Source organism: Phaseolus vulgaris, chromosome 1 (assembly GCF_000499845.2).
Source record: "Phaseolus vulgaris cultivar G19833 chromosome 1, P. vulgaris v2.0, whole genome shotgun sequence".
NCBI classification, from domain to species: domain Eukaryota; kingdom Viridiplantae; phylum Streptophyta; class Magnoliopsida; order Fabales; family Fabaceae; genus Phaseolus; species Phaseolus vulgaris.
Genome location: NC_023759.2, coordinates 3,327,002 through 3,351,328, shown reverse-complemented (window position 1 = coordinate 3,351,328; position 24,327 = coordinate 3,327,002). Strand labels below are relative to the sequence as shown.

General features: G+C 28.4%; 2 protein-coding genes across 4 annotated transcripts; both read left to right on the top strand.

Moving 5' to 3' along the window:
- The first annotated feature begins 140 nt into the window (after positions 1-140).
- On the top strand, positions 141-4,878 carry LOC137816633 (zinc transporter 4, chloroplastic-like). Of its 3 annotated transcripts, none has more exons than XM_068619856.1 (5): positions 141-337; positions 418-457; positions 959-1,563; positions 3,249-3,734; positions 4,250-4,878. In XM_068619856.1, the coding sequence occupies exons 1-4, from the start codon at positions 323-325 to the stop codon at positions 3,702-3,704; spliced, it is 1,116 nt and encodes a 371-aa protein (XP_068475957.1). In that variant the 5' UTR covers positions 141-322; the 3' UTR covers positions 3,705-3,734; positions 4,250-4,878. The 3 variants fall into 3 exon arrangements, with proteins under 3 accessions (XP_068475957.1, XP_068475960.1, XP_068475961.1); XM_068619859.1 differs by having other exon boundaries at positions 3,360-3,734; positions 4,250-4,545; XM_068619860.1 differs by having other exon boundaries at positions 144-337; positions 973-1,563.
- Positions 4,879-15,332: 10,454 nt separating this feature from the next.
- LOC137816632 (putative GATA transcription factor 22) lies at positions 15,333-17,599 on the top strand. Its single transcript, XM_068619855.1, has 3 exons — positions 15,333-15,669; positions 16,250-16,609; positions 17,066-17,599. The coding sequence occupies exons 1-3, from the start codon at positions 15,514-15,516 to the stop codon at positions 17,420-17,422; spliced, it is 873 nt and encodes a 290-aa protein (XP_068475956.1). The 5' UTR covers positions 15,333-15,513; the 3' UTR covers positions 17,423-17,599.
- The last annotated feature ends 6,728 nt before the right edge of the window (positions 17,600-24,327 follow it).

Genomic DNA, 24,327 nt, shown 5'->3' with positions numbered 1-24,327 from the left:
TTAAATCACACATATTTAATTTTTTGAATTAATAGTTAAACATTCCACTACAATAATTTTTTGAATTAGATTATAATTTGTTAATTGTATTTTGGGTTTGGATGTGGATATTAATAACACGGTGTGAACGACTTTATTCCGTTGCTATGCAAGCATGACAGTTGAGTTGCGAAGTCTATTCCCTCCCAACGACGACGTTCAGTCTCGATTTGAGTGTTGACACCAAACGCACCGTACGTGCGCACGCTGCTCTAACAAACCGTCTTCTTATTTCTCCTTTTCCCCAAAACAAAACTCACATAACAGAACGCTCTGTTTCTCCATGATTCTGTTTCAGGTTTCTTCTTCATTCTCTCTTCTCCACTTCTGAACACTTCCTTTTCTTCTTATCCACCGCGCTTTCCTTATTCTTTTCAGGATCTCTTCTCCCTCCGCCGCCTCCACCACGTGTTCTCAGGTACTCTACTTTCCTCACTCTTCCAACCTCAACCTTCAATTTCACAACACTCCACATTCTACTTCAATTCCTACAATTAAATCGCAAACGCCTAATTCAAACCACAAATTACCGTTATCTAAGATCTTCATCAATATTTCACAAATTGAATCCATTCATACACTAATATTAATAACCGAATTAAGTAGTAACATATCACCGACTGCAAATATATACATATAATGAGATTATTCTAGTTTAATTACTTGTCCATATCAATACTATTTTTATGGTGTAATTTTAGTTTTAAATCGAATTTGAACTTTGTATGTATTTATTGTGTAGTTTTAGGAAGTTGAGGTTGGATTGTGTGATGAATAATACTCTTTTTATTGTGTAATTTTAATCAGTTCGAACTTGATTATATATATATGATTTTGAAAGAAAAAAAGAAGCAATGATACAGTATAATTAACGGTTATTAATTCGGATATTTTGTGTGTGTTGTTTTTATCGAAGCAGAATCGGTTTTGCAGTCTTTACGGGAGTCCTTTACGAGTTCGAGTTGCAAAAGCGCGGAGTTGGAGCAATGTCGCGACGACTCAACGGCGTTGGTTTTGAAATTCGTGGCGATGGCGTCGATTTTGGTGGCCGGATTTGGGGGGATCGCGATTCCGCTGGCGGGGAAGTCGAGGTGGTTGCTGCGGCCGGACGGGGACGCGTTCACGGCGGCGAAGGCGTTCGCGGCGGGGGTGATTCTAGCCACGGGGTTTGTGCACATGTTGAGGGATTCCTGGGAGGCGCTTGGGCACCCGTGTCTGAGAACGCGCTGGGGCGCGTGGGCGAAGTTTCCTTTCACCGGTTTCTTCGCCATGGTCTCCGCGCTCTGCACTCTCCTCGTTGACTTTATGGCAACTGCGTACTACGAGCGGAAGGAGGGGCTTGGGCGCGTGGAGCGTGCGAACATTGTTGAATGTAGGAGTGACGAGGAGGCGTTGTTGGAAACGGGAATAGTGGAGGTTAAGGATGTTGGGGGAGAGGGAAGCCATGCGGTGCACCGTACACACTCCCACTCGCACCACCGTGATGATGTGGAAAGTACCGTTCGGCACGTCGTCGTTTCACAAGTAACAACAAACTCACTATTCCTTGTTTGTTTAAATAATTTTGGTTAAAATTTTCTAAAAGTTAAATATAATGAGATTTTTATTACATAAGAAATACAATTTACAAAAAAAAAAAAATCATTAAATTTTAATTAATAAGAAAGAGTAATTTTAAAAGTGTGTTATAAAATATCGTAGTAACGTTTTGCATTTTTTAATTTGTGTGATTTCAGGAAACTAAAAATAATAATGGTCATCTTACAGTTTTTTTTCTGAATATTTGTTAGTTGTGTGAGCAGGTGACGTAGAGTTATTTTAGATTATTTCTTCCGTTGGAAATTTACTTGCTTTTCCTCCGTTAGTAGTTATAGCACAAAAATAGCTTGGTAGTTCAAAATTAAGTTAGGGGATGGTAAATGTGATTTTGAATAAAAATATTTTACGAATCAAAAGATATTTACAGCGGAACAAATATTAGATGACCCTCTAGAGTAATTATAATATTAATAATCTTATTATGATAAAAATTATTTATGATATTAGTGTGATTTAATTAAATTTTTATTTTTTAAAAAACATTTAGAAGTGAAAAAAAGACTTTTGCGATAATTAAAAATTTTATATTAAGAATTTGTTTTCACACTGTTACGAATATTGAAATGTTGCTTTCAGTTACACAAGCACTTTTAAGCTTCAAAATAATTTGATTCTTAAGAAAATAGATAATTAATAAGTTCTTAAATTATTATATATGGTTACAATAATAAAAAAAGACGTTTGTTTAATTAAATTTTAGTCTTTCTGAACGTATCTTCAAGTGATATAATATATGTTTTCGACTTATTTTTGTTTCTATTTTTTTTCTTGATTTAAACAAACATCTGAAAAATATAATACATGATTTTTCTATCAAAAGAGTGTGATTTTATAAAAAAATCTTGAAAAAAACTCACCCAAAATTTCATTTGGAAAACACATAGATTACTCAGTGACTGTTTACAAAAAGTAAAGTTTTGCTACAAAATTGTTTCTGAAATAAAATTTGTAAACATAGATTACTGTATTTCAAATTTAACTTCAACAGAAATTAATTATAAGAAATTGCTAGTAACAGACTTTTTCAGTACATATTTTATTATTGGTTAAGATTTATTGGAAGTTATAAAATTAAAAAACATTTACTAAAAGTTTGACTCAAAAAGTTGTAATTTTAATAAATTTTAACTAAAAGACTATATCATAAAAATGTTTTAAAGAATATATTCCGTACATTTTCAAGAAGAAAAAAAAAACTATTGAAGCTCACAGTTATTTAGTGGTTACCAATTATTCAATGGCCATTGCGTACAAGAATCATTTTCGGTTGCTTGGTCTATAAGAGCATCAAGTCCTAAATTACGCCCACCAGTTTTTGTTTACTTTTTGAATACAACAATGGATGGACCAGCCGGGATCTAAAACAAGTGGACCTGTCAATCGAATCAAATTATTGTTTAACTTAAAAGTTTTGTTGTTTGTAATGAATAATAGTAATGTGCTCCTTCTCTGTAGTATCTATCTGCTAGTAAAATACTATGAATTCTCTTAAACTTCTGAAATAAAGGGTGCATGAAGATTGCTTAAAGTTTATGTTGATTAATTAATAATTTAATAATAATAGACAATTCACAAAGTATGCAAATTTCTGACGTTCAACTTGTATCTAGGTATTGGAACTTGGGATTGTATCTCATTCGATGATAATTGGGTTATCTCTAGGAGTTTCCCAAAGCCCTTGTACCATGAGACCCCTAATTGTGGCATTATCGTTTCATCAGTTCTTCGAAGGATTTGCACTTGGTGGATGTATCTCTCAAGCCCAATTCAAGACCTTATCAGCAACAATAATGTCGTGTTTTTTTGCACTAACAACGCCCTTAGGTGTTGCGACTGGGGCTGGTATTGCTTCAGTTTTTAACCCTCACAGTCCAGGAGCACTCATCACTGAAGGCATCTTGGACTCTTTGTCAGCTGGGATTTTAGTGTACATGGCTTTAGTGGACTTAATAGCTGCAGATTTTCTTAGCAAGAAAATGCATTGCAACTTTAGGCTGCAGATTACAAGTTACTGCTTGCTCTTCCTTGGAGCTGGATTGATGTCTTCACTCGCAATTTGGGCATGATCCTTTTCAATGTTGTAATTTATTTTTCAGGTAATATCCTTCCATGTATAGCTTGATGGTTTTTATTCTTATACATATCTATAACTAATTAACTGAAGAAAAATATAGAGATGCTAAAGATAGATTGCTGAAAAGGGTGTGTTAACAATTGTAGCATTATATCATGTGTAGGGGAGTAGTTGTAGTTATGAGCCCACTACTTCTATCATAATTTTAAGCATGCAGCTTCACTTAATTAACACCGTCTGATCAGGCCTCCATCAGAATAAAGTAGACAATTACTTTCTGCACCGGACGAAATTTGAACCTGTACATGATTTTTATGTTAAATGATAAAAATGTCCTTGATTTTCAGAATTTTTTTTCTGAAATATATTTTTATATTTTGTTTTAGGAAATTTCTTTTTCAGAATGTATTTTTTTATTCTAGGACTGTTTTTTCAGAGTGAAATTTTAATTTTTCAATTCTATTCCGAAATTTCACTTTTATAACACAAAATTCCATTTAAAATTTACTTTTTTAAATGTATTTTTTTTAATTATAGAATGAAGGACAATTTTGGATACTTCTGGATGCATTGGGTGCATGTCATTTGTAAGGTGCAGGAAGAATTTGCCACAAAGTAATGTGTTATTCGGCCCACTTACCTCAATACTCTTCAGGTTCACATCATCTTCATCCTCCACATTGGTTCAAAATCACTGGTATTTGAGCTGTTTCATTATCTGGCAACCAATACTTTTTTGGAAGATATATTATAGGTATTTTTATTGAAGATAATTTCAGTTGACTTAAATAATACTATTGTAATTAATAAAACTCTATTTTTGAATATTTCAACGTGGCTGCATACTTAAAACTGGAATTCAAAACCAGTGATCAGAATGGAACCATTCATATTGGTTAATTCTACGTGTTGGAGGATGGTTCCAATAGCTACAAAAAAATTATTTACTTTGCAATTGAATGGTTTGGTAGGTGAAGCCGTTTTGGCAGGCATAGAAAACAGGCACTAACAAGTAGTAGTGTTCTGATGCAAGTATGCAAGGTTCACTTATAAAATCAAGTTATTTTTGTGTCATACCTCTCTATTAATTGGTCTCACTGTGATACTCATCAAACATTTGTATATTTACCCTCTTATTGAAAATGAGTAAATATTCTTTTCATATATTTCTGTTTGATTATCTCTTTAAATGCAATCGTGGTGCTTTTAATTTTTATTTGTGATTTTAGTCGTCTTGTTTTTTTGTACCATGATAGTTTCCAGATTTTAGAAAATTCATTATTTTAATTCTAATTTTTGAATTTGTTTGCATGCTGTTTCTTTTATTGTGAGATTAAATTAAACACTAAATTTAAAATATTCCTAGGTACTATCATAAAATAATCTTATTAATTAAACTATAAAAGAAATCATGTGCAATATAGGGAGTGTCCCAGAATTGTAAATATTTAATCTCTGAGGACTAAATTTGTGAGCAATTTTTTTATAAAAATATCTGATAAATTTTTTATTTCTATAAAAATATTTTAAAAGCCATATTCATCATAAACTTTAGTTGATTCACAATATGCATAAAATAAAAGTTAAACCTAAAGATATCATATTTTTCTTCCAAGATCAAGTTACACAGTGCAAAGTAACTGATTGTCTATACATGTACATGGTCAAAATGCTGGATTTATACTTGTATATATATTGAAGACTATTTGTCATAAGAAATCAATTCTTTAAACAAATTTCATCATTTCAAAAGTAACTTGTGTCTAACCCATAACTAATTTGTCCTCTCTATTCTATCAACTTCATCTTCTTAGCTACATTTGCACCATGAGAACACACTAACCATCAACAATTAATAATTAGTCCTGTCCTTACATTTAATAAATCATATTTTCAATTGCACTTACTAAATGTTACTTGCTAAGAATAGTGATTAAAAATAATATATTATTAACAATTTTTCACTTAACTAAAATATCTTATACTTTATTATTAGAACTGTATATTTCTTTCACTGACTAAATACCAAATCATGATTTAATCAAAACCACCAGTTTTGAAGGATTCTTCCAACCCATTCACAGTCTAAATGATCCTCATCATTAAACAAGTTTTTTCTCCTCTCATTCTCTTCTTCTTTAAAGCTAAATGTTTTGCTACTGTCTTCATTATCAGCCTTAGCCACTCTAGCAAACCTCTTTCTTGTCACAGGAAACCTACTGGTGGAACTAACCACCTTAATCCCTGCCATGATAGATGATTTTGAACTGGAAATCAAGGCTCCACAGCTCTCATTCTTGACATCATGGAAGGAAACAGGGGAATTTGATAATTCATGGGTAGCAGAAAATGTCATCTCTTTGTACAACTCTTGCATCTTCTCTTCTACTTTTTCTTCTTGGAAACAAAACTTCACACTCTCTTCCTTGTCAAATTCATCTAAAATCTCTTGAAACTTTCTTGTTAGAACTTCTTCTTCTGTAGAGTTTGGAGTTTTCTCCATTAAAAGCTTGGTGCCTAGGGAGAGAGAAGAAGTTGATACAAGTTGAAAAACAAAGGGAGTGGTACCAAGAAGGAATAATAAACACTTGTGAGATTAAAAGTTTAGGAAAAGATATGGGTGTGACATATAACTGATATACAAGATAGAGACAAGAGGGCAAGTGATCAATCATGCATTAATCATGCAAAGTCTATTCATTCACGCCTTATTTATTAAATATAGAGTTATTAATTCCGAAATTTTATTAATATGATTTAAATTTAAATATATTTATATATATATACATTTTTTTTTTGTAATTTAAAACTAATATTTATTTATGTTTTAAAATGGAGTCATACCAACGCATTTGACAGTTAAGGTCCATAACCCAATTTTCCTATTTTAATAGGCTTCTTACCATTTCTATTTGCACCCTCATAATTTTTTAAAAAGATCATTTTACCTTTCAGAAAAGTGACTTCCAAATTATCTTTTCAGTGGAATTTTTAGAATATGATGTCCATAATAATGGAGGTGTAGGAAGAAAAATTCTAATTTGTAGCATTTGAGCTTAAATTCTCTAATAGTAGGTTTTGGACCTGATAAAACTAATCTATTTTTGTAACGGACCATCTAGCTACTATTTTTAATGCTTTTAACACAATATGCTATATCAGATTAAAAAGTGATGAAAAAGAAAAGAAAAAGAAAAAAAAAGTCATATGTTTCAACTTCTTATTACTTTGTTTATAATCATCCAAAACTGTCTTCTGGACTTACAATATTATCTCCACATGTAGAAGTACAATACTAACAGAAAAAACCAATATCAATTCGTTTCGATCTAATTATTTTAAAACCCTATTGTTTAAAAACTTCAGCTTTAATGTATACATAACAAATAGAAGCCTTATGGATTTCATAAACTATGTATCACTAAAGGCAAGTACCTAAATCATTTTAAGTACTCCTACTCTACATATGAAACTCAACTTTATAATTTATGATAAGTTTCTATATATGAAACTCAACTTCTATAATTTATGATAAGTTTGTTGCTCAAATAACTATAGAAAAAAATTAAAGTGGTATAACTTAACTTTTTGCCACATGTTATATTAGCTTATTTGATTTTGACCATATGTAAAACTAGGGTACTTTATTTAATAATAAGTTCATGTACAACAAATAACAAATTAATTCAAGATACTATCTCATATATGTGATTTATTTCATCCAATTCATATACATTATACTTAATTTCAATTCATTTTTAGGGTACATTCTCACACAACTTTTGATCATTAAGAAATTATACTCTAAACATTTATATGCATACATACGATAAAACGTCACTTGAGAAATAAGTATTAAAAAAAAATTGACATGAAATCTCTCTCACTCCATTCTCAAACTCCAACCTGAGCAAGGAGTCTTGTCACATGAGTATCCACTCATCTGCTCAAGAGATAAATGCTTTGCACCTAAGAAGATGACCTTCGTCCAAACGATAGTTTAATATTCAAGCGATATATGCAAAATCAATAATTCTATAGATATCACATGTGGTCTCGCAATACTAAATTAATAATTTTATTTCTTTAAACATGTTTAAAATACATATCTACATTCATTAAGTACAACATATTTGCACATTATCACTTCAATTGAACATTCAAACCAATTACTACATTCCAAACCTAAGAAAGCACATTAAAGACAAATCAAATAAAATAATCTTAAACTTAAATCTCCACCATTTCGAAAAGTTAAATATTCAATAACTTTTCATTCCACCATGTTAAATTCATCTATAATTCAAAATTATTACGTACCCTTATCTAATAGTTTCTTATTTACCAAACAATAAGAAAATGAGAGTTGAAAGTATATCAAACTTTTAGGAACATAAGGAAACACCATCAAATCAACTCAAAATACTCATAAGAAGATAAGGTAGTTGAGATAATAACATTTGTCAACTATGAACCAATGAAACCTTAAAATTCTCTCGAATAATGACAACAAAGTGTAATGATGTAAGTTTCACTATATTCGTTTTCAAAATAAAAATTCATACTCGTCTTTGTCATTGATTTTTTTTATCAGCAAAAAAACGACATATACACATGAACCACTTCAGAGGTAATCCAATCTATATACAAAAGACTAACACAACCATACAACACAACAACTTTCAAACAACTACACACCTAACCCCCGTCAATCAACCGCATACAGATTAAAACAAGATTTGTCATTGATACTCAATGAGTATACTTATACCTACACCAATATCTATCTAATAATATATTTTTTTTTCTTTTTATTAATTTTTTCTGATTTTATCTTTATTATTGTTTCGAGCATTATCTACAATGCTCCAACAAAATTTTAGTCTTAATTAATTAGGAATATGGTCCTAACACGCTTCTGTGTGTTCTCCTTTCCACTCTTTTAAACCAATGAAGAAAGAGGAAGCCGTATAAAGCCAAAGAAGCAACACATGTCTTACTTCTCACCCGTGTTTCTCCTCAATCACAATTTTCTGAAGAAAGTCGCAAACAAAATATGAAAAATCATTATTAATTAATAAGTAAAACTGAATTCAACATGTTAAATAAAGTTTTAAATTTGAGTATTGTAAATAAAAAATTAATCAGAAGAATAAATCTTATTAAAAAGAAAGGTTAAATATTTTGTTATTTCAGGTACTTTTACGCAAAATTGATTTTGTTCCTAATCCAATTGGAATGAGTTATTGTCAATTTTTTTTTCGTGAAAAACAAATTTAAAGTGTAGTCTAGGATGTTAAAATATTTCATATTGATGACTTATTGTTGACGTGAACATTATAATATAATACATATTGAAAATTCGTTTGTTACATAAAAAAAAATGATACGGACTATTCCAATAATTTATTTACTATAAGTATCCAGAAGGTCTAAAATTTAGACTAAGAACAAAAAATTTACGTTATAAATATAGGAACGGGAAATATATTTATCTCTATTTTTAATAAGAGAAAAAATCACATACAAGTATTATAGATATTGTAGAACTAATTACTAATTAAATTTATTTATTTTTTTAGCAAAAACATATAGTTCCTAAAAAATATGATTAATGAAGGACTAGGTGGGAAAAGATAAAGAGCCCTTTATGATGAGAAACCTAGCTAACAAGGTATGGTTGTTGTTTAGTCCACTCATTAGGGATTGAAGTTGTTGATAATGGTGAGTTTGAGCATATAAATTTCAAAAAATATGATGAGCATTGAGCCTAATGTGGAGACATATATATACATATAATTTGTATGATGAAGAAGGAAGCTACGTAAGAGTGATAAGAGTCACTCCCTGTGTGTGAAATGTGGGAGAAGATTAGATTTATATCTGTAATTGATGGTGAAGGGTTTGTCTGAGTATAAGAGATAAGAGGTGAGATAGGGTAAGTCCTAATGCAAGTGGTACTCTTAAATTTGGAGGGTCCATCATATTCTGCAAAATGACAATGTATCTATATATAGAAGGAAGAGATTCAAAGTGTGTGTGCATGTGGGTTTATTTCAAGCTACCAAAACTTAAGGTAGAGAGAAATCTAATCCTTATATATGTTTTATCAATATATAACACTTCCTTATCTCATTTTCTTTATTCAATTCAAGATTTAGTTGGATCATAGTAGTATATTACAAGTTTATTTCAAAACAATAGATAAATTTTCTTTTAATGTAAAATTACGATTATTTTAATTTCTAGTGGTTTGAATTTAGGTGAAGGAGGTTTAGGGTTTGATTCTTTTTTATACGGGTTGAACCATCCATATGAAGTGGTTCACATTTATTGATTTTTTTATTGTTGATAAAAAAATAATTATTTTAATTAAAAATTAGATTATTTTATTTGAAAATATTTCAAATCCACTCTTTTAAAATAGTAACTAAATCTATTAGTTTGATTAAAATATAGTTAATTTTTTTTAAATAAAAACATTTAATTAGTTAAAGATTAAATTAAAACAAAGAATAAATTTATCATTTTAAATAGTATGGTAGGAACTTAATAACTTTAGTTTATTTAATTAAGATATTTAATTTATGATTTTTATTGTTATTTAATTAAAATGATGATATGGTAGGAATTTATGACAATTTATTTTCAAGAAAATAGAAACAATTTCAACCTTTTTCTAAAATTAAACACTCTAAAATTTATTTTATATCCTTTTTTCGTTCTCATTCTCATTCTTAAAAATGAAAAAAAAAATTACATCAAGCAAACATCTCCCTAATTACAATAATTATCAAATATAAAATAGATCTACCCGTTTCCTACTTTTTTTTATTATTTATTATTTAATTTCTTATATATATAACCATTATTATTAATAATTTTGACTATAGTTATTTCACATTGTAAACTTAAACATAATTATAAACCTATTATTTTGGTTTTTTACGGTAGTTCCTTATCAATTATAGTATATTTTACATAAATGTATATATAAAAACGCATAGGTTTTTTCATATATATATAATTATTTTCTTTTTCTCCTTTTTTTTGTTACAATGGTTGTATTATAGGTTTTGGACGAGCTATATTATGTGTGTTTTTGTAATTTGGGATAGACTATTGTAGTAGAAGATTATGTGAAGTAGTCTATTTTTATATAAGAGTGAAAGTATTTCTTAAATATTTTATTTTATTTTTTTATTCACTACAAGAAAATCATCAAATAGAAATTAATTTTATAAACCAAAATAATTAGTTGTAATAGTAACTAAATTAGAAACCATTTTAGAAACTAAAAAAAAATTGGTTTCTAAATTAGTTTTTATTATTGTTAAATAGTTTGGTATGTAATTAGCTACCAAGGTTTTGACTATAAATTATTTAGATTCTAAATTTGGTAGCTAAAACCTTGGTTGCTAATTAGATATCAATCTAGAAATCATTTAATAATAATAGAAACTAATTTAGAAATCACAAATTTTTTTAATCTCGAAAATAGTCTCTAATTTAGTCACTATAACAACTAATTATTTTTTGTCTCTAAGATTAGTTTCTATTTCATGATTTTCTTGTAGTGACGATTGTTAAAAGAAATTAGCAATTAACATATTTGGAGAGATGAATAGGGCATAAGATGAAAGGTTTGTGGTGAGAAGGTCATTTTCAGTGTGTTTTTGATAAGGAGAATAAAATCATTGCGTCTTCATTACTAGTCTATCGTATGAGATACCATCTCAACATACCACAATTTTTGTCTTAAAATCCTAACTCAAAACATTTATAAAATCCTTTCTTCTTCAAACTTCTTCGTGTGTTTCACAGAAAAGAAAAAAAAAATAACTAGATTAAACACTACAAGACAATCATGAAATAAAAATCAATTTTTAGATATCAAAATAAATAGTTGTAATAATAACTAAATTAGAGACCATTTTAGAAACTAAACATAAATTTGGTTTCTAAATTAGTTTTTATTATTGTTAAATAGTTTCTAAATTGGTATCTAATTAGCAACCAATGTTTTAACTACCAATTATTTAGTTTCTAAATTTGGTCTCTAAAACCTTGGTTGCTAATTAGATACCAATTTAGAAACTATTTAACAATAATATAAACTAATTTAGAAACCATTTTTTTTAGTTTATAAAATGGTCTCTAATTTAATTACTATTGCAATTAATTATTTTGGTCTCTAAAAATTGGTTTCTATCTCATGATGTTCTTGTAGTGAAAAAGTAAATAATGAAACAGAAATGTAAAAAAATTTATGTAATAAATAATTGAGTTTGCTTTTTAAATATATTTTTCTTGTTTTTTTGTTGTTTGCAAACATCAAAAAGAAAAAAAAACATTTAAAAAAAACGCAAAAGACCAACTGTTTGGCTAAGCTATTACAAGTGTTTTTTTTTTTCCAGTGGGTTATGATAGCTACAAAAAAAGTCAATATCAAACGATTTTAGTGCCACAAAACGATTTATTTTTGCATGGAAATTAGAAAAGTGTTTAACTCCACATTATTTCATCTCCTTTCATGAGTTTCATAGGTGAAAGATGCTTCTCATTTATCTCTATTTAATATGAAATTTTACTCTCTTTTTTCTAATAAGTTTGATATGTAAAAGATGTGATAAATAATTCAATAATATTGAAGACAGACTTAATGACATGACTCATGATCATTTATTGGATTTTATTTGTTGTTTTCATTTCACTTAAGCTACTGCATGAACAATTCAGGTTGATATAAATTTTACTATTTTTTTATTTAATTTAGTGAGTATGTTTTGTTCTTGTAGGATGGGTAAGCTCAAATATCACTCAGCTCGGTCTTCTTAAGATTCGATACATATAATCGAGATGTTATGGATGGTCCGATAGCGGGTGGCACGATAGGCCCAACACAAACACTCGTTAAGATAGATTCGAAATAGCTCTGATACCATATTACAAAGTGAACTTTAAGTCTAACTCAACCCCATAAAACCGGCTCAATAAAGTGAGGTTTGCACTCACTTATATACTATGAAAGGCTCTGATCTCTAGTCGATGTGGGATCTCCAACAACCAGTAACCGTCATACCATCACACATATACACTGCCCATTCAAACAGCCTAAATAAACCCAAAATACGTCAAACAACCAATCGCATATATTTTAGAGGTTCCAAACACCAACTGAAAAAGGGGACCGAAACAAATCAGAATTTTGCAGCAATCCAAAACCAAACCTTAGCTTGCATCACGGTACAAACTTCAAACGCGTCGACCACACCCCTATTGAAAATAATAGAGTTTCTATGAAACCAGATTTTCCCCACGATCTCAACTCCACACCTGTATGGAAGGTTATTTCGTCGCGTGCTAAGATGAGAGGTTGAGACACCAGACTATAGATGTTTGCTGTTTGATGATCTGTTTATGTTTTGAATATGAAAAATGTAAATTATTCAAAGTGATTTTTTTATTTGACTTGATTCAACACGCAACCAAATTATGCAATTACTAAGCATTTTTTTGCGAGTGTTTGTAGAACTACTTGCAACTTTTCCATGTCTTTATTATCTGAATCATCCACAACATTATTGAGAGGTGTCAAAATCTGCCGGAACAAGTTGTAACCGAAGGAAGTTGAGACCAAATAACAAAAATTCCAGCAAAATGTGGGAAAAATCTTTGTGGTGTTTTGTTTTTGATATATATTAAAAGAGGTGTCTGTGTCAGACGTGGCTTTGTGCCAACGTTGGATGTTTTGTTGCAACAACATGTTGCATATATCAGTACCTATCCCTTTAGATCTGCACAATCTTCTTCCCCTTCTCCAAAATCATCACACTTCATTATTGAATTTTTCTTTTTATCACGAAGAATAAATAAAATAAAATGATACTCAATAAATTGAGAATCCAACATATTCTACCAAACATAAACCAGAATGATATAGACCTGACAAAATATATATATATATATATATATATATATATATTCATATCATAATACAATTACATCATCCTTCTAAAGAAGACACGTTCTCACAAAATAAGACAAAATAAATATCATTTTACACCTTTCTCCAACAACTAAATAGGATTTACCACTAGTTATGTGAATTAAGAATATGATAAATCAACACAACTTTTATAGCATAAAACAAAAACAACTTTTCAAATATATATGAATATGATTTAGTTGGAGCAGTAGTTGAACTTGTGACTGAATTGTTATGACTTAATTAATAGTCTAGAATTAACTTTAATCCATTCTCAATGTTTATAATTTTGTAAATATGTAATTTTGATTCTTATAATAAAATTTTAATTATTTGTTTATTCTTTTAATTTTTAAAAATTAAGCAAGTTTAATTCATTGCTAGTGTACTTAAATTTTAATATTAATATGGATAAATTCTTGACATTTATCATTGATACATGTAAAATTTTCACTAAAAATCGACTCACCATGTGTTTTAAATAACTATTTTTTTTCTATCTAAAATGGTCTCACTACTAATGTAAATTTTTATAGGATAGAAGGACAAAAGCCTTATGTTCATCTATAATTGTGGATTACATATTAAAATCAGAAGAATTCGAAAAAGAATTCCAAATTCAAGGTAAGATAAAAAAAAATTATATAAATTCACCAGAAAAATATCACTACAACAAAATCATGAAATAGAAACTAATTTTAGTGACAAAAACAATTAGTTACTATATTGACTAAATTAGACACCATTTTAAAAACTAAATAATTGGTAGTTAAAACCTTGATTGCTAATTAGATACCAATTTAGAAACCATTTAACAATAATAGAAACTAATTTAGAAACCTTGCAACTAATTATTTTGGTCTCTAAAAATTAGTTTTTATTTCATGATTTTCTTGTAGTGTAATAGTCTTAGAAATGTATACAAGAATTAACAGTCCAACATACTCTACAAAATATCAATCAGAGTAACATATACATGACAAGACTGATATAGACATGATCATAATACAATTACATCATCTCTCCAAAGGAAACACGTTATCACAACATCCTTCTTCAACAACAGAATAAGATCTTTGTCAGCAAACCGATAATACTTTTTCATGTGGTGACAAATTTGTTGATACTTGGTGCCTAACTGAGATGTCAAGTTTTATAAATACAATGTTATAGACTAAACAAATTATCGGTATCTAAATTAGTTTATATTATTAATAAATAATTTTTAAATTGATATCTAATTAGCTAACAAAATTTTAGTTACCAACTTTAGAATCTAATAACCGATAACTAAAACCTTAATAGCTAATTAATTACCAATTTAAAAACTATTTATCAATAATAAAAATTAATTTAGATACAATTAATTTTTTTAATCTCTAAAATTATATCTAATTTAATTAATATAATTTTTTTAATAAAATTAATTTTGAAATGAAATACGGTTGTATATACTTAGTAATTAATTAGTGTATTTTGAATGTGGAATGGTGAAATTGAAGTATATAGTATTATAATATTTGAGAGGAGGACAGAAAAAGTGCAGATAGGTGTGGAGGAATTCTGGAGTAGCAACAGTGTGAGTAGTGTTGTTGTCTCTTCTTAATTTATTTTGTTTTGTATATGAAACTCATCACGTGAATGCCTTTCAGACAACTCTTCTCTTTTTAGCCTCTCCTTTGTTTATAACAACCCTACCACCCTATGATAACTCTCTTTCTCATTCATTCATTCATTGTTTCATACCCTATTTCAGACTTCTTCTTCTTCTTCTTCCTTCCCTATACCTCTCTCTCTCTTTCTCTCCATATCCATGACTCCTTATTCTCTCCATTCACCATCTCCTTCCATGCAACCTCAAACCCAAATCTTCATTTCTCCTACTAATCAGGACTGCCCTACCTTTTTCAACATATTTGATCCTAGGAAAACCATAGATATTGGAGCCTTCAGACAAAATTATCAACAGGCAAGATATCATCATTCATATTCAACTATGTTCTTCATATTTATTTGATCAAGATTTATCATTACTTTAATTTCTTTACCTGAGATCATGCCCTTCCCCTTTCTTGGATGTTTAGCTTTATGATATATCTATCCACTACAGAAATAGTAGTTTGCTAAGCAACACTCAACACAACACTTGTGTCTTTAATTAACTAACAGGAAAAACTAATGCTTTCAGAAAACAGTCTGATATGGTTGGATCATACATGAAATAGTTCTTGTGTATTTATGATTTCTTGCTCATGAAAAAAAATTTATATGTTTGCCTTAATTTATCAACTTGATTGATGAAATCATTTGTCTCTCTTTACATTAGGTCAAATTTATTCTTCTTGTTGAAACTTCTGATAAAAAGACAGTAGAGTTTGATTTTACACATTCTCATCTACTGATTAATTTTCCTTTTTCTCTTCATAGCTTTCATCTCTATGTTTCTCTTTCTTTGGTGCCTCTCTTTTTCTTTCATATCTAATATTACTAAACTTTTTATTTTTCTCATCCTAAATATAAATCTAACATATATGTGATCTTGACTTTAGGATGAGATGGTACTGCATGATGGATCATCAAGCAATAACAATCTGAATTCACCTGAGCCAGTTATGGTTGATCCAATTAGCAGCACAAGTGAGGGCAATTTAGCCTCATACAAAATGGATGATGAAGACATTAAAAATGGTCACGGGTCTGGGAAATGGATGTCTTCAAAGATGAGGTTAATGAGAAAAATGATGAGAAGGAGTATGAGTCCAACCACTGACAGATTGAATCCACAAGGGCAAGAAAGCAGATACAGCCAAAGAAGCCCTCGAAACAACACCAGTAACACCACTAGGGTTTGTTCCGACTGCAACACAAGCACTACCCCACTTTGGAGGAGTGGCCCTAAGGGTCCTAAGGTTCATCTTTTCCCTCACCTCTTTCCTTTGTAACAAAGCCACTTTTGTTAACAACTTTTCCATAAGATCACTGCAAAAACCGTACACAGTACTATCCTATTATGCATCAACTTCATTTAACAAAAATAAAACTGTTAGCACAGATATTTTAAGTCTATATTAAGCACTACATTATATAATACATCGACTATAGATAGTTTCTCTAAAATAAGAAAATGATAAAATAGTTTTACTGTGTTTCCTATAGTGACAGTTTATTGATTTTATAATAGTAAGCATCATTTATAACATCATTTATAAGTTTAACAAGAAAGGTTTATTATCAGATAACAGTAAAAAATGTGCAAAACTGTTTAGTCAACCATTTTGAACTTAGTTTTAATATTAGATAACAGCTATGCAAAACTGTTTTACTTTGAACGAGCATTGTTAACATGCAACATTTTGGTGGTGCAGTCGCTATGCAATGCCTGTGGAATTAGACAGAGGAAGGCAAGAAGGGCAATGGCTGAAGCTTCAAATGATTTGGTTACTCCCATAAACTCAGTATGTGCAAAGACCAGAGTGCACAACAAGGAAAAGAAGTCTCGTGCAAATCATTTTGCACAGTTCAAGAACAAATACAAGTCCACTACTAGTACTGTTACTGCTACTGCAGGGTCATCTGAAGGGGTGAGAAAGATTGAATATTTCAAGGACATTGCCATAAGTTTGAGGAGTAAAAACTCTTCTTTGAACCAAGTGTTTCCACGGGATGAAGTAGCTGAGGCAGCAATGCTTCTGATGGAGTTATCTTGTGGTTTTGTCCACTGATAATTAACTATAGTTAGATATTTTTGCCATTTTGTTTTTGTTTTTTACTTTTATATAGAAGCATCTGGTAACTATTTTTGTTTGGTTGTGAGTTTTGAGTTGTGAAATCGAGGTGGTGTATTGCAGCAAGTATTGTCGGCTACTTATATACACATCTGTGATGATTCATCCGTGAAAGTTTGTGTTATAGTGATATGATATATAGTACTATTGTTGCTACAAAATCAGAACCAAAGACAGATAAAAAATAAATAAATTCTTGAGACTACATATATGCAATTTTTCACATAACTCTCACCACACATACTATGATTTTCTCCTTATGATTGAGGCAATACAACTACAAAGCTTCAGACAATAGTAAGTTAAGGAGAAGACTTGTTTTCATATATTTTTTTACACTTAATTACAAGAAAATCATTAAATAAAAATTAATTTTAGAAATCAAAATAATTAGTTATTACATTGAATAAATTAAAGACAATTTTATAAACTTAAAAAATATTGGTATTTAAAATAATTTTAATTATTAATAAAAATTTATAAAGTAGTTTCTAAATTAGTATCTAACTATTACTTACAAGGTTTTAACTACTAACTACTTTATCTTTTAAATTAATTTTTATTAGTTTTTTAGAGATTAATTTAAAATCTAAAATATTAGTAGTTAAAATCTAGGTATCTAATTTAGATATCAATTTAGAAACCATTTTATAAATTTTGATTAACAATAGATAGTCACTCTAGATACCAATAATTTTTTAGTTTCTAAAATAATATTTAATTTAATTCTAATTATTTTTTTTGTCTAAATTTAGTTGTTATTTAATAAATTTTTGTTGTTGTAGTGTGTTAAAACAATTCTGAAAGACACTTATACATGTTATACACGTAGGAGGAAAAAAAAAATATTGGAAATAACCCAATTTAAATGTATTAATCACTTTAAAATAAAAGATAAAAAAAATAAACGATTTAAAGAGGATTTTAATACATTTTAATGTATTAAATTACCGTAATAAAAAATGATTTCTCGAATCAGATTGAATTCAAATAATTTCAAAAGAAATTTAATAAATAACTTAATCTTTTAAAAATATACAACAAGTGTGTGTTGTTTATATGATAAAGTTTTACGACAATTTCTGTACAAAGCAGAAGATAATTATACAAGAAAGAAAAGTATGTGATAGGTGGGTTGTATAATACACGAAAATAACGACAAAATGGTGCACGTCAAAAATTTTGTTGTAGTATAAAATATTAAAAATATTTTTAGTTCACTAGCTTTGGTATTCTCTCCACACCATAAAAATTAATTGGTTTGATATTCAAAATTGAATTCATGTGTTGAGAAACAAAAGACAGATATTGCAATTGCAGCGTATTAACTTAATGGAATATATTTTTAAAATTTACTAAAATAATATTATTAGAGCTACCAACATTTTATAAAATAATTGCAAACAACATCTTTTCAAGTTATTTAGAATATATTTTAATGAACAAAATATCTTAGACGGATCAAGTTATTTTCATCAATGTTGAATTAGACTAAAATCTAATTTTTAATATCTAGTATGATAAAGTATATACTATTTGTAATAAAATTAAGTGACTTTATATATATATATATATATATATATATATATAACAATATTAAAGTATAATGGGTCTCATTTATTATTTTTGTCGTGGATTCACAGAATCTCAGTCCTACAAGGAGTTTAGTGCTTTGAGGATGGTACCTCATGAGGTTCTTAGTACAACTTCATTTTAACCTACAAAAATATCTAATGAATGAAGATTGTTATATTGATAAAGATTAAAAATCAATCTTCAATTGAGATATTTTGAATTTTTTTTTTAATCTGTAAAGAATAAATAAAATAAAATAATGTAGCAAAATTCATAAGATGAGCCTAAATATACAGGTGTGTGTTTACAAAATGTTAGGTACAAAAAGAAAAGATTCAGGTAACTTTTAAGCCCAATAAGAGAGCCTTATAAATAGAGGTTAAACCCAAGAGGTAAGTAAGAGTGAATTTGTTTGATAATTAACTAGTACCAATTCTGACTTTGGCATCGAAGCACTTTTCAGGTACACACATCCATCCGTGAGAGGAGACCGAGACCAAGAACCGAGAGATCCAGTTAACCTAGTCCAGAGAAGTGAGAATCTACAAGTCATATCCAACTCCAAGCCGAAAGCCCAGACCGACAGCTCACACTGAGAAAGAAGACCGAGAAATCAACAACCTCAGAAAAAAGAAGATTGTTTCTAAACCCTTGCAAAAACACAAACTAATCAACAACATTTCCGGTAAACAATAAAAAATAATAAAAAGAACAACAATTGGTAAAAATAATAGGAAAAAAATATAGAAAACAAATTCTACATTCTCATATAAATATCACTCGTGTTACATTGTGAAATAATCAACTTGAACAAAATAAAATAAAATATTATTTGTATTTAATGAGTGTTACTGAAATTTCTAAGTGTTTTGTAAACATCTATTTAATAATTTTCTTCTTGAATAAGAGTTACAACACTGTACAAACGTAAGCACAATTAACTTTTATGGACAATTTTCTCATAAATTTTATTACATTTACATAATTTACTAACAATTATTCTCATAAACATCACTTCTTCAGCTACTCTTCCTTTTGTTTATATATAAATTCACATTTTGAATATCATGTATGTGTATTGTTGTATTCAATTACTAGAAAAAAAAAATTGTTTGAATAAATCTTTTAAGAATGATTTTAGGATAACTAATTTATTTGAAAAAAATAATAAAATTTTATAATTACAAAATTTTAAACTTATAAAGTTTAGTTACTTTTCTTTAAAAGAAAGAACCTTTTACAAATTTCAACTATTTTCTCAATCGTAAGCTAAAATTACAAAAAACTTTGTTTAGTCCAAAACAACTTAAATTTGAAAAGTATCTTTTATATTTATATATTTATATATATACACGTGTGTAATTTCCCTGACCACACACTTGGTTGTGAGATGAAAAGGTTGGAAATGGGTGTGCAGAGTTTTTGTTTTTTCTAAAGACCCTTTACCAACAGGTTAACATGCTTCTGTTTTATTCTCATCAATCAGATGGATCAATATTTTTTACTATCAATCTTGTTACAAAATCCTTTTCATAACCAAAAAAATTAAAGATCTTAATAAAAAATCATAAAAAATGTTTCCAAACTAAAACTTGTTTTTAAAAAATTAAATGTTTTTCAAATTCAAAAAAATTATATAAAACTGTTCCTAATCTTTCTCCTTTTGTTGTCTTTTATCTAATTCTTGAATTTTGTTGGAAGTATAATAATATATTGAATAGTATATTTTTTCTCTTTAAATTTGTATATTTCAACTTTTGTCTAATTACTCTTAATTTTTCTCTTTTTAATATCTTGTGTTCAAAAAATTATTTTAAGAGTATAATTTTTTTTTCAGATTTACTAAAAAAAATTACATATTGATGAACCTATCGAGTCACAACATTCACTTAATTAAAAAGTAGAAGACCTATAGTTATAATCAAGAACTTACAAGCGCATTGAATTTGAGTGGGTCTCTACCCATTCTTAATGGGTCCAAGATCAATTTTAAGAAGTCAACTTTAGGATATAATTAAATGTACATATTAGATGATGGAAGATCTCTAATCAAGGAAACAACAATTAGGTTATGGTTCAAAGGATTTCGAAAGATTGAGCCTCAATTGACATTAGTGGACCCACGATATTGTATGTAGTAAAATAAGGTATCTTTAGACCTTGTATTTGGCGAAGTAATGTAAGATATTTTAGCCTTGTAGGGTGTAGGGTGTTGGACTTGTATTTGTGCCTTTAGTAGATTAGGGTTAGATGGATCTTGCTAGGGTTTTAGGGTTCACACAAGCCTAAGAGAAATCCTAAAACGTATAAGTTAAGGTTAGAGGTACATACATGCTTCTTGCATTAATTAGAGCAAATGTGGAAAGCATGAGTGGATAAGTATATCCATTTCATGCACCTAAAATAAAGGGAATTCAAATTTTAATTTCCCTCTTGATAATTGTCCTCAACGTACTTGTTCTTGAGTCTCCTTAGGATAGAATCCTAAATTTGGCTACCAAGTCTTTCTTCTTAGAGAATTGGTCTAACCTCTCTTCTAGGGTTCCTCTCCCAATACACTTCAAAAGCCACCGAATATTTTCCATCTCCAATCTTTTGCAACACTCCAACTCCATCCATTCATTGAAGAAGCAATGTAAAGAAGAAGAAGTTTATCACATATCTTATTAAACATTCTCTTCAATTCATGGTACTTTATTGTGTATTTTTTCTTCTTCCGATAATTGTAGTCATTAAGAATCATTTCTTTCTCGGGATAAAGGCTACAATGTTATAAGGTAAAGATTGTGATGTTCCTCCCCCTCCTCATTCTCACCTTCTCTTTATTTTCTCTCTCTCCCCCCTCTCTTAAATCTTTTATCTCCCTCCTCTCTAATTTTCTTCCTCCATATCTCATTTCTTTTAGAATTCGATCACACATCATCGTAGTTAATGAGCTAAGGATCAATTCTAACTGATCATATTTTCAAATAAAGTAAGTTTTATCTTCTTTTTCTTATGATTTTTTCATCATTCTTAGTGGGACTAATTGAGAAAAATAATCATCTCAACTTAGCTAAGCTCATAAAATTTGGTTATATTTGGATACCTTTTTCTAGGTCTCTAGACTTTGAATGAGTTTGTACTTAAGTTAAAACTTTCTTTGTAAGAGTGGATTGGTAAGAAAAACTAATTATGTTTTTTTTTTATAATCTTATAACATAAATTATTTGGATGTTAAGGTGATTTAATTTCTCAAAATTATAATTTTATGCAGGGATGATATTTTATTTAAATATTTCAAACATAAAGTTATTTGTGTTTTGATTAATATAAATGAATTGTTTTGAAATATTTTAAAATTTTCTATGTAAATTTAATTTTCTTAACAAGTAATTTTATATTTGGAATTTGTAAATAACTAGCATACTTTTAATCATATAATGAATATCAATGTTTATCAAATTATCAAGTGGTTTATCTATTATATTTATATTTTTTTATTTTATTTTATAATTTTGAATACTTACACTTTACGTTAATAACTTTTATATCTAAATATCTTTATAGATAAATTATTTTCTATTATAAATATGTTTTTAGTTTTATATATCTTTATATTTTTATAATCTAGATTAAATCTATAATATATATATATATATAGTTTAAAAGTTACCACGTGGTAAATAGTAGCAAAATAACAATGTCAATAAACAGATAATGTCTTACTGTGTGTCTGAAAGCGTTTTTACAAGAATTTGAACTAAACTCTTGCATTTATCGTTCTGAGTTGAATTTAAAAAATTATATTAAAATTGTAAAACAAAAGATTAGACAATTTTAATAGCCACTTTTTCCTATACAAAGTCTTAATGTGATGTGTCTTTTATTATTAAAATAATGAAAGTGTCCTTCTATATGGACCAAGGATTATATTGTATTCTATAAATAATGAAGAAAAGTGAAAATGAAATCAAAATTAAAAAAAGTTACTTTACTATTTTTGTATGAACCTTGCTAGAATAAACTTACGAAACTTAATAGAATGTTTTACCTTCGAGCAACAACCAATAAAAAAAAATCAATTTCAACAATGTTACATAAATCCAAAATTCCTTGTATTATTCTCACTTTAAATATTACATTTCTTTTTTTATATAAATTTAAAAAATACAGTAAAAACTAATCGGAGTATAATTAAAGAAAATTTAGTTTTGAGATTTCAAATACACAATTTATAATTTTCCAAATCTTATTATTTAATACATTTTGAAAATAAAATAAATTCCCCTTTGCCATATTCTTAAACCATCGATTCTCTCTCAATGTCTTATTCCAATCCTATAATTTCCACTCTCTAATTATATTTCTAACGACACTCACTATTATTTAAGTGTATAGTGATATTAATGGGAAAAAAACTACCAAATTTCATTTTAAAATATAAAACCTTTTTAAGCAATAACTTAAATATATGTTATTAATTTTATTCTACTCAGATTAAATTAGTTAAATGTTTTAATACATAATATTTAGACATTGACAGTAAAAAAGAAAGAAAAAAAATGACTTGCTCTGAAATAAAAATTGTACTTATGTTGAATGTTTTATTCAATGTTTTTGAATTTATTCTACATCAATCTTTTTTTTCATTAGGAAAATTGAGTGAGAAAAAAAATAAACTAATTAAACCCTAAACCAATTAACCCTTGATTATTGCCACATGGTTGGTGGATCTGGTATATAATACACTGATAAATACTATAAACCAAACCTTTGATTCTATTAACCATTGATTTTGCTTTAATTAATCACAATAATGTGCTTCCTCATAAAGTATGCTTCTCTTTTCCCTCACCTACCAACCTTTTTTTCCCCAATGTTCCCAATAATTTTTTGTACCTAATTACCAATTTTTTCTTTCCTTTTAAATTGAATATTTGAATTTCTTGAATAAAAAAGTAGTTTTATCAACATTTTCTTATAAAAAATAGTTCTTGATAAAAGCAAAATGTGTCACACTTACAATGAAAACTTGTTAGGGTAAGATTTGTATCAAAGTTTTGCATATTTTTACTGTGGAGACTTTCTGAATTTGCTCAAAAACTGCAAAGGTTGTTTCATTCATTACAACCTTATTCATTGGAGAAATGAATCCTTAAAATAGAACCTTAAATTGCCTCAACAACCCCATTTATCAAAATTCTTTGAGAGTGTCACACAAATTAAAGGAAGTGGCTACCTGAATCAAAAATCTAACTTTCAGATTGTGATTGTTCCTTTAAGCA